We start from the raw sequence: 12,178 nt of genomic DNA on the forward strand, positions 1-12,178 counted from the left end.
TCTCAAAACGGACACGAATTTGACAATGGAATGTTAGAACTCTGAGAGAACCATCTAGATTAGCACAGTTCGAGGCGGAGATGGAGAGACTCTATATTGCAATAGCTGGAATCAGTGAGATGAGATCGTCTGGCAGTGGGGAAACAACAACATCAAATAGCAATCTAGTCCTACACAATGGCAACAATGACGGCAGCAGATACGGGGTGGGGATTTATGTGTCCAAGCGCATAAAAAAGACACTGGACTCTGGGAACCCATTTCTGATAGACTCATGACAGCCAGATTCAGATGTAGAGCTAGACATAAACATCATACAATGCTATGCCCCTACGGAAGACGCCAAAGACGACACCAAGGACGACTTCTACACTGCCCTCACAGCAACCCTCAGCAAGACGCGGCAAGGTGACATTAACATCCTCATAGGTGACTTTAATGCCAAAGTAGACCCCAACAACACCGGACTAAGATCTGTCATGGGCTAACATGGAACTGGGACTCGCAATGAGAGAGATTAGTGGAACTCTGCCAGCTATTCCAACTGGTCATCGGCGGCACAATATTCCCACACAAAGATGTCCACAAATACTCCTGGACATCTCCTAGTGGTAACACGCGCAACCAGATCGACCACATTTGCATTAGCAGGAAATGAAGACACTCGCTACTGGACGTACGGAACAAAAGGGGAGCAGCCATAGACAGTAATCATGAGTTGGTCATTGGAGAACATTCAATAAAGCTCAACCGCAACCACACTTGCAACTGGACCAAAGAGCACAGCTGGATAGACTTTCGACAGACGCAGAACGAGCAGCCGGCGAGAACAACAAAAAAGGCGACCTTAGTGACTGCAACAACTGGAGAGGGATAACACTGCTCAACACCAGCTACAAGATCTTAGCTACACTTCTGAACGAACGCCTCCAGGAAAAAATTGAGCCATCAATCCGAGACGAACAGGCAGGCTTCAGAGCACACAGGAGTTGCGTAGACCAGGCAAATACACTACGCATAATAACCGAGCAAGCTGTAAAATGGAGAGCCTAGCTTTACCTCCTGTTCATCGACTTCAAGAAGGCATTCGACTCAGTTGAAAGAGCAGCAATATGGCGAGCACTTGCAAGAAAAGGAGTACCTGCAAATCTCATCGCCATCTTCAAATCGATGTATGACAATGCCAACCTGGCGGTACTGCACAATGGAAAAACTAGTGCACCTTTCCAGACAAACACCGGAGTTCGGCAAGGATGCCCGCTGTCACCACTCCTCTTCAACATCGTAGTCGACGAGTTAATGAGCGAAGTATGCTCTTCCAAGCGCGGAATTACGTGGAACCTCACCTCTCATATCGCACAGACTCGACGACATACAGAGGAAAAGTGACGACCTCGTCAGGATAGCCAGCAGCGTAGGGCTCGAGATAAACATAGCGAAAACAAAAGCTATGCGCTTTAACCACTCCAGTCAAGGAAACATCAACATAAATGGGAACCCAGTTTCCCATACCTTGGCACCATTATATCCAACAGTGGTGGAGTGGATGATGATGTCTCCAGCCGTCTTGGCAAAGCCCGCTCAGCATTTGGGAGACTATACCGCATTTGGAAAAACAGAGAAATAAGCCGGCGAACAAATCTCCGGATCTACAATGCGTGTGTGAAATCCATACTGCTATACGGAAGTGAGAGATGGCTCGAAACGAAGAAAGTAACGCAGAAACTGCAGGTATTCAGCAACAAATGCCTGAGAATCATATGTGGGATATTCTGGCCAAACAGAATAGCCAACACAGAGCTGTTCCGCGTTACAGACGAGTACCCCATTCACATACAAATAAGGAAGAAAAAATGGATGTGGATAGGGCACGCTCTCAGAAGATACCCGAGTAGCATAGTGAGGATGGCACTAGATTGGAACCCCCAAGGAAGCAGGCGAGTAGGAAGGCCAAGAAAAACCTGGAGAAGAACTGCTCACCAAGAAATAGCCCAAATAAACACCACATGGGTAAGTGCAAAACAGACAGCTCAAAATAGAGTTAGATGGAAAGCTCTCGTAGAAGCCCTAAGTTCCCGAGAGGAATAGAAGGAACTAAAAAAAAAAATAGGATTAAACAGTCCTAATAAAGTTTTATTTATGTATATTACAGATGTTTGCCTTTCCTCTACCAGGAAAATGAAATGTATAGACTTATTGTAGTTGAAAAAAAAAAAAAAAATTAAGTTGAAACCGGACTGTTTTATATTCCTTGGGAACAATGCCTCTACTTTAGTATAGAACAAACTCAATAATTTTTCTAATATTTAATTCGGATAATTATTCAAAAATAATCCTGATTAAAGTTTACAAAAGTATTTTATTTTAAATATTCTGGAATACTTGTTTCGGAAAAAATCCAGAAGCCTTTCAAAGAAGGCATTCAGTAGCCTTCAAAGAATGCATCTCAAGGCATTTTAGGGAATGCTTACGGATGCGTTGCCCGGCAAAATGGAATAATTACTTTTTTACTCAGGAACACGTGTTCCGGAATATTACCACTACTCCTTTTGAAATATGTTCCCAAAAATATGTTAGCTCTACTACCAATGGGAAAGTCCGTTGACTTATCGGATAAATAGCAATAACTAAAGGAATCTTCTTTTAAAATATGTTCCCAAAAATATGTTAGCTCTACTACCAATGGGAAAGTCCGTTGGCTTATCGGATAAATAGCAATAAAAACCTATATTAGTTCTCTCATAGTTATTTAGGAAATCGTGGCATCCTCATTTACATTAAGTTTAATATGATATATTATAAACAATCACAATGATTTTTTAAAAATTTTTTACACTTTTGGAATATTTATATATTCCTACTGTACATATTTCAAGATTTTTCAACTAATAATATAAAACGTGTTTTTTTTTAAAGGTATAGAATTTAAAACAACGATGGATAATTCGATTGACATAAATTTAATTTATTTAAAAGATAATCTTGTGACATTAAATCTTATATACGATTTCTGGCAAATGACCGTCACGGCTAACTCGGATGTAGTCCAATCTGGACGTCCAATTTTCGACGACTTTTTCCAACATTTGTGGCCGTATATCATCAATAACACGTCGAATGATGTCTTCTAAATGGTTAATAGTTTGTGGCTTATGCGCATAGACTAATGACGATACATAGCTCCACAGAAAGTAATCTAGCGGTTTTAAATCGCAAGATCACAGGTCAAAACGAGAAATTAAGCGGTCACCTAACGTGTCTTTCAATAAATCGATTGTGGCACAGGCTGTGTGATATTTTATGTTGCGCCGGCTTGTTGGAACCACAGCTCCTGATCATCATGATTGTTCAATTCAGAAATGAAAAAATTGGTAACCATGGCTCTATATAACGGCAATCTTAAATTGGGTCCATTCGAAGAATCTCCGCCTTGAATTATGTTTTTTTTGCTTCAATTCTGGCATGCGATGGATTTTGTAAGCACGCAAACCAAGAGACCTCCGCAAAATCTTCCATAGTGAATCGACACAGATCCAATTTCTGCGCTTGATGGCGGATGGAATTATTCGGGTCATCCTCAATGCTATGCTTAACAGCAGCAATAGCTGTCTATTCATGATAAATTGACGAACCAAACTGAAAATAAACCACTTGAGAGCAGTTAAATAGCTCGCCATTTAGGACAGTAAAGCCAACTTCAAGTTCTATACCTCGAAAAAAACATCTTAAACACAAAGGTTTATAAAGTCATACGAAATATTAGTATTCAAAATATCTAGTGAAAGGATCTACTTTTGCTCACAATATTAAAATTTTTTTTCAGTTCGAGTTGGACTTTTGCACTGCTCCGACGCACCTATAATTACATTTAAGAACCAAAAAGAATAACAAAGAACAAAAAAAAGGCAATCACTGAATGGCAAACGTTTTAGGTGTAAATACTCAAATGATTTAAGCTCCCTTACCTAAGAAGAAATCAAAAAGAAAATAAAAGCACAAAACATATGCGACGTCAAAAAAAAAACAAGAGAGAACGCTATAGTCGAGTTCCCCGACTATCTGATACCCGTTACTCAGCTAGTGGAAGGGTGAAGGAGAGTCTTAAACACAGTTTTTGGCGGTTTGTAGGCGTTATAGTGGGCGTGGCAGAAAGTTTTTTGACAAATCGATAGAAATTTATAAGACCAACACAAAAATGAAAAAATATCAAAACATTTTTCAAAAGTGTGGGCGTAGCAGCTTTGGGCGGTTTGTGGGCGTTAGAGTGGGCGTGGCAAAAAGTTTTTTTGTAAATCGATAGAAAATTACAAGACTAATACAAAAATGAAAAAATATCAGAACATTTTCCAAAAGTGTGGGCGTGGCAGTTTTGGGCGGTTTGTGGGCGTTAGAGTGGGCGTGGCAACATGAATCGATAAACTTGCGCTGCGTCTATGTCTCTGGAGTCTGTATGCTTAATCTCAACTTTCTAGCTTTTGTAGTTCCTGAGATCACAGCGTTCATACGGACGGACAGACAGACGGACAGACGGACATGGTCATATCGACTCGGCTATTGGTCCTGATCAAGAATATATATACTTTATATAATCGGAAACGCTTCCTTCTGTCTGTTACATACTTTTCAACGAATCTAGTATACCCTTTTACTCTACGAGTAACGGGTATAAAAATAAAAAAAACAAGAGAGAACGCTATAGTCGAGTTCCCCGAATATCTTATACCCGTTACTTAGCTAGTGGAAGTGCAAAGGAGAGTTTTCAACACTGACAGTTTTTGGCGGTTTGTGGGCGTTAGAGTGGGCGTGGCAAAAAGTTTTTTGGCAAATCGATAGAAGTTTATAAGACCAACACAAAAATGAAAAAATATCAAAACATTTTGCAAAAGTGTGGGCGTGGCAGCTTTGGCCGGTTTGTGGGCGTTAGAGTGGGCGTGGCAAAAAGTTTTTTTTCAAATCGATAGAAACTTACAAGACAAATAAAAAAATGAAAAAATATTAAAACATTTTTCAAAAGTGTGGGCGTGGAAGTTTAGGGCGGTTTGTGGGCGTTAGAGTGGGCGTGGCAACCTGAATCGACAAACTTGCGCTGCTTCTGTGTCTCTGCAGTCTGTATGTTTAATCTCAACTTTCTAGCTTTTGTAGTTCCTGAGATCTCGACGTTCATACGGACGGACAGACGGACAGACGGACATGGCCAGATCGACTCGGCTATTGATCCTGATTAAGAATATATATACTTTATATGGTCGGAAACGCTTCCTTCTGCCTGTTACATACTTTTCAACGAATCTAGTATACCCTTTTACTCTAGGAGTAACGGGTATAACAATGAAGTTCTAGTCGATACTGGTACTGGATTAGTCATTCTTACTTTCGCCTCTGTCTAAACTCCGCAGAATATAAAAATCACCTCCACTTTGCTGCACCAACGGCCTCCGTTTCGAATGCCGCAACACTAAACGTTGTATAAACTGCGCATGCGATTTCCACCCTACTTAAGGCGAAAGAAAAAAGAATTTATCTTCTAATACACTTTCACGCTATGACAAGACGAACGATGTCAACTGCTGTAGTACACGGAGTCCGCTCCCTTTTCTCCGCGAGTGCTCCTCCCGGTGTCGGAAAATCGCTCGATTTGCGCTAAGCGTGGTGTCTGGTGCTGGGTGGGGAAGGGGGAGCAGCTTTAAATTATAGCAATACTTACTGAAGTCGATGCCGAAGGAAATAGGGCTTTAGACATTTCTCTAACTTCCTCCTGCTCTTATTTTAATAAAAATTCTACAATGGAACAAAAATTTATTAAAGAACACCATCCACATATATAAACTTTGCAAGGGACTTATCTTAGATTCAAGGTTATATACCCTATTCACCCTATCCTACCCACAAACTATCTTTTTCTCACACTTAACTCATCATCTTATTATGGTGGTGTTGGAATACCTTTACGGATGGGTCACAAATAAAGGCTTTGCAGTCACAACCAGTTCTAGCATCTTAAAAATGTGAACTCTTCCGACTTATTCTACTGTCTACACAGCAAATATAATAGCCACTTATGAAGCCATTATGACACTCCAAAACTAATCTTGGAATATACATAATTTGCTCAGATCCATTATCATTACTAATTAGACACTTTCTAAAACTTAAATTTGCAGATTTAGCAGCCAAAACTGCTTTACGCTATCTTCATGGCTCCTAAAACTCAGTAGCCTAGACTTTTCAAGTCTTTGTCCTTCTTACTATAATATAATATATTATTTTTTCTTTGAAATCTTCCAAAAACATAAAAATAAAACTCGCCTGAACGAGGTAAAAAACTAGGTTGGATCACCCCTTTAATAGAGGGTTATCCCATAGGGACGCTTGAACTTTGAAAGCTCATTGCGGCCATGTTGTTTAAGTTACAGATGTCAAATGCAGCACGAGCAAATAAAATGGTTTTATGAAAATTGGTCTTCAGTTTGGATGAAATGCTATGTCAACAAGCAAAATTGCCGTATTTGGGACGAGACCAATCCACACGAGGTTCACCAAGTGGCAATCATCTTTTGTGATAAAACATATTTATGTTTACAAAGTAAATGTGTGCTAATTTCTTTAGGAATTTTGCAACGCGCGATCTAACGCCCACATATCGTCCATACATATATACGAGGGTCGTTTGATAAGTCCGTGACTTTTTGAATAAAATATATTTTTTTCGTCAAAGAAGCGTTTTATTTCTCAACATAATCTCCTTTTAGCTCTATACATTTAGTCCAGCGTTTTTCCAATTTTTTTATTCCTTCCAAATAATAGGTTTTCTCAAGGCCCTCAAAATAGTCGTTTGTTTCTGTGATGACCTCTTCATTTGACCCGAATCTCTTACCGCCGAGCCATTTCTTCATGTTTGGAAATAAAAAATAGTCACAGGGGGCTAAATCTGGAGAATATGCTGGATGGGGTAGCAGTTCGTAGCCCAATTTATGAAATTTTGCCATGCTGACTACACACGTGTGCACCCGTGCATTGTCCTGATGGAACAGCACTTTTTTTTTCGCCAAATGCGGTCGTTTCTGCTTCAAATCAATATCGAATCTGTCCAAAAGCTCTGAATAATATTCGCCGGTGATCGTTTTACCCTTTTCAAGGTAATCGATGTGAATGATACCTTGTGCATCCCAAAAAACTGTGGCCATGACCTTGTTGGCCGACAGACCCACCTTGGCCTTCTTTGGTGCACGTTCACCCGGAGAAACCCACTGTCTTGATTGTTCTTTGGTCTCTGGTGTGGTGTGGTGGATCCATGTTTCGTCTACGGTAACGAAACGGCGCAAAAATTCGTTTGGATTGCGGTTGAACATCGCCAAACACTCCTTTGAAATGGTCACACGGTTGCGCTTATGGTCGTGTGTGAGCAATCGCGGCACCCATCACGCGGAAAGCTTTTTCATGTCCAAATATTCATGTAAAATGTGATGTACCCGTTCAGTTGAGATGCCTACAGCCTCAGCTACCTCACGCACTTTCATTCTCCGATCATCCAATATCATTCCATGGATTTTGTCGACGATTTCTGGCATGACGACCTCTTTTGGGCGACCTGAACGTTCGGCATCACTTGTACTGGTACGACCACAACGGAACTCAGTAAACCATTTCTTAACCATTGAAATTGATGGTGCAGAGTCCCCATAATATTTATCAAGTCTTTCCTTGGTTTCGGTGATGGATTTTTTACGCAAAAAATAATGCTTAATTAGCACACGAAATTCACTTTTTTCCATTTTCGTTAAAATTCACGAGATCGTCTGCTTTCAATGCCTATAAAACTCAAACCAAAAAACGCAGCTTTCTCAAAATTTTACAGTCAGCTGTTAATCGATAACTGCTGACAGGAGCAGTGTTGTATTTAGAGCAGGTGCGCGGCAAATACAAAAAGTCACGGACTTATCAAACGACCCTCGTACATCTCTAATTTACTTTTTTCTTCTTAAATAGAATAAGTGATTTTTGATGGAAAAGGATATGTAAGTGACATTCTTAGCTGACCGAGCTAAAAATGGGCATCACCGGATTTTATTGGTTTCGCTTAAAATATTTCAACGAATCAAAACCGAAGGTGGTAATAGCATACCGTGTCCAAGTGGTACGCTTTTGTTCATGGATTTCTAAAGTAGTTAATTATCTTCCTGGACTGTTATTTTATTAAAACACTTTATACTAAGCTAACACATTTACAATAAGTTTATAAAAATTACATTTCTTACCTATAGAAACGCTCACCCATTTTGTACGAATTTAAAAAGAGTGTTCTTTTCTTCGTTAACCGTGTATTTGGTTTTGATTTATCTGAAAAAAAAAACGGTCAGCAGTATCTATAAATTTGAATTTGTATTAAATCAAACAAAAACACCTGTTCAAGTGCGAATAACTCTTTAACTATGAATTTTGTGACGATTTTTAGAAACATTTACAAAAAACAGTACAGATAACTGCACCAGTTTTTAATTCAAGCCAGAAATTTATTGAAACATTTTTTTTGCTAAAAATTTGGAAATTTACAAATATGGCTATGCAGTAACGAACTGATTTTGTTGGTCTGTTCGCTACGATATACGAGCTGCTAGCTCACCAAAATTTATATTAAACGTGATGGGAGAGATGGTGGGAGAGATGGTAACCCAGTTACCATTAACAACACTTTGTAGTTCTCAATTCGTTGATCTTTGCCTGCTTATATACGCCTTCTTTAATACGCCAGTCACGAGGTACACAGTTCACGGCTTAGCTGTTTGTCTGTTCCTAAGTCCAGTTATTCCTTGAAATCGTCACGAAGACAGTGTCTGTTCTTCTGTTGCCTTGTTCTTAATTGTACTGTTCTAGTTCTCAAAATTCCCTTTCTCCACCCTCTTTTTCTGCAGACTCTGTGTCTTCAAACTCTCTTTCCCTTAACTCATCTTCTTGCACTGCACTACTTCACGCGTAACTGTCAAACGGCAGGCAGACCTACCCAGTTGAAATCTGCGTTTGTGCGGAGTCTTTACTCCTCACATCTCCCCTTTCTTCGGGATACAATAAACATATTCTTCCCATCATTGGTAAATTTCCTCTATGCTCACAGCTCTATCATGAGTTCCACAGCGCAGATTTCCTCTCTGGGCACTGTTTAAATTTTCAAATTTGCCACCCTTTCTCGTTCCAAAGAAGCCGTTCACTGCTTCACAACCGATTTTCTTCGGCCGTCTGGTTACTCTAGCTTTTCTCAATCGATTATTGCCACCTTCCTATATCTATCGTTGGCGCGGCGTTCCCACTCGATGGCCTAAGTATTTCTGCATTGTGACCCTCCATGTGCCAATAGTTCCTGTACATTTGCCCATCGATAGCCACCATCGTCCTCTGCTAATCGACCTCTTCCCTAAGTACTGATGACCACGAATACATTTTTTTGCCGGTAATTGTAAGGCCCCAAAAATGTTTTATCTTTGTTTTAGTTTGTTCCATCATCTGCAGCACTATTCTGCATGCCGAGCGGTACCGCCCCTCCCTCTTCAACAGGATTATGAAGTTCCTTGGTTGTTCCTTTTCTGGTTTTTGTGTCCATCCTAAGCTCTGGCTTTGGGCTCGGTAATTAACAGTTGGAATTTTTCATTATCTCTTCGTCCCATTTACTTCGGTAATAGCAGTTCTTGGTCCACACAACGTCACCGATCCTTGGCTTCCATTGCATTCCTCGCAGATTGTAATATCTGGCTTGGTCTTGGTTATTCTCCACAATATTTCAAAAATCTATTTCTCTCTTTGATTTTCTCTCTTTCAGAAACCCTCGAATCTAGCTCGTAGATTCTGACCAATCCACACTAGGTTTACCAAGTGGCAATGCATTCGCAGAAAGTGACTGTTTAGTGCGGATTTTGGCCCAGAGGCGTGATTGGTAAGTAGTTCTTCGAAAACGATAATCTTTGCCAACAAACCGCAAAACAACGATGCCCTAAAAGTCAACATACGCCACGCCATATAAAGCGTGCATTCTTTAGTTGGTCGAGAATGCATTGTGTATGTGTCCTTTATAGATTTCTAACTTGTCTGCCTGGTCCGCACGATGCGCACCGCTCCATCTGCGCTGAACTAGTCTGTCGATGTATTCTGCTTCCAATTCTGCCCAAATTTCTGCGAAACTTCGATCATTTTCCGTTTCGTCGTAATATTCAGTCGATTCCTTTAACATGTTCTCTGATCTATCCGATATGCGCAATCTCTGTGCGTAATATGCCAAATCGTCATTCTTAATCCAACTTCTACCTATACTTTTTGTGTTCTGTAAACTGCCGGAATATTCACGTTTTAGGCGCCAGATATAACGAACTTATTTAGTTGGTCTGCTCGCTTCGAGATACGTGCGTGTAGCTCAGACGATTTTGTATGATTGTCCCACCAAAATTATATTATACGTGATCACCCATTATACGTGATTACCAGTACGACACTTTGAAGTTCTCGTTTTGTTAATTTATAATTTGTTTATTTCGTGTTGTACTTTAAGTGATTCCCTTCCGAAACAGTCCACCGGTATCCAGGGGTATCTCAACATACATAGCTGTTCTTTGCTCCAATGGTGACATGTTCAAATTCGGTGACTTACTTTGTACCTTGCTTCTTGTTGACTTTCACGGCTGTAGCTCCCGTGCTGCTTTCATTGTTCACTAGTATTCTGGTTCCCCTCGACTGACCCGCTTTAGCGCTCTGCCTGCTGATATAGGCCTCCTTTAACTGTTATTCTCAGATGTCTCCAGGTCAAAATGTCTGCGGTACCGTGTCTGACACCAGACACTCCCATTTCTCCTGTCTCATTCTTTTCCTTCAAATTCCTCCAAACTATGTTCCTCCAGATTTCCGTTTTCCAATTGATCTCCAGACTCTGTTTCTCCACGCTCTCCTTTTACTGTTCTACTCCAAACTCTCTTTCTTGCACTGCCGTTACCACGCTGATTTATTGCGTAACTGGCCATCCCTCCGCAGTTTGACACTTAACATAATAGAAATTGACAAAAAAAATAATAAAATGAAAAAATATCAAAGCATTTTCAAAAGTCTGTCTGCGCATGACAATTTTGCGATCTTGGGCTTCAGATAAGGCGTGGTAAAGTTTAAAACCAACAATCATGCACAGCGTACACTGGCATGCTTAATCTCAAATTAGTTCCTCTCGTCAATCCCTTTACCCAAGCTAGGAGCAGAGCAAACCCTTTATGAATTATTATCGAAAAAAAATCTTACAAAGGTTACTGGTTAACAAATATGTCACGGGTATGAAAATGTACTGACTCCACAAGCAAGAATGTTTGATTACGCTTACCGAAATGAAAACAAATTTTTGTAAGAAAGATATAAAAAAATATAAACTACTAATATTTTTAGGGATTAAAGATATTTCTCCAGCTGACTGCTACTTGAGAGATATACAACATTTTCCATTCCTGTTGAGAGTAAGACCTATTTGTCTATCCTTTTGCAATAAAATAAGAACCCCTACTGGCTGACCATAAACAAAGTGCAGTTTTTTTTTTCCACATTCCTCTGGCTTAAGGATCATTTTTTTATCCGGTACTCAGCTAGTGGGAGTGCGAAAGAGAAAGTTCAATAATCCTTGGCAACAAAAAATCAAAAGTTTGGGAGTAGGGGTTATGATTTCAGTAACTATTAAAGCTTTAAAGTTGAGATTAAGCATGCAGATTCCAAAGACATAGAGACAGTGCATGACCAACTAGCCACTACCACTCTAACCCCCACAAACCGCCCTAAACTACCACGCCCACCCTTTTGAAAAATAATTTGATATTTTTTAATATTTTTATTAGTATTGTAAATTTCAATCAATTTGCAGAAAAAGTTTTTGACATGCCCACCCTAACGCCCACAAACCGCTCAAACCTGCCAAACCCACACTTTTGTAAAATGTTTTGATACTTTTTATTTTCTTATTGGTATTGTAAATTTCTATCGATCTGCAGAAAAACTTTTTGCCACTCCCACTCATTGCCCACAACCCGCCCGATACTGTAACGCCCACCCTAACGACAACACTTTTAAAAAATGATATTTGTTCACATATTTTACATGTTAGTCTTGTAAATATCTCTCGATTTGTCAAAAAACTTTTTGCCACGCCCACTCTAACGCCTACAAACCG

General features: G+C 39.9%; 1 protein-coding gene across 5 annotated transcripts in view; it reads right to left on the reverse strand.

The window, feature by feature from the left end:
- Positions 1-12,178, reverse strand: part of LOC120444526 (meiosis regulator and mRNA stability factor 1) — a 51,328-nt gene that overhangs the window by 11,598 nt on the left and 27,552 nt on the right. For 4 of the 5 annotated variants that reach the window (XM_039624268.2, XM_039624273.2, XM_039624269.2 and 1 more), the window contains exon 2: positions 8,256-8,337. In XM_039624268.2, the coding sequence (XP_039480202.1) occupies positions 8,256-8,275 (20 nt within the window). In that variant the 5' untranslated portion in view covers positions 8,276-8,337. The remainder of the gene's footprint in view (positions 1-8,255; positions 8,338-12,178) is intronic. The other variant, XM_039624270.2, reaches the window with a different exon arrangement.

Source organism: Drosophila santomea, chromosome 2R, assembly GCF_016746245.2.
Source record: "Drosophila santomea strain STO CAGO 1482 chromosome 2R, Prin_Dsan_1.1, whole genome shotgun sequence".
In the NCBI taxonomy this organism is placed as follows: domain Eukaryota; kingdom Metazoa; phylum Arthropoda; class Insecta; order Diptera; family Drosophilidae; genus Drosophila; species Drosophila santomea.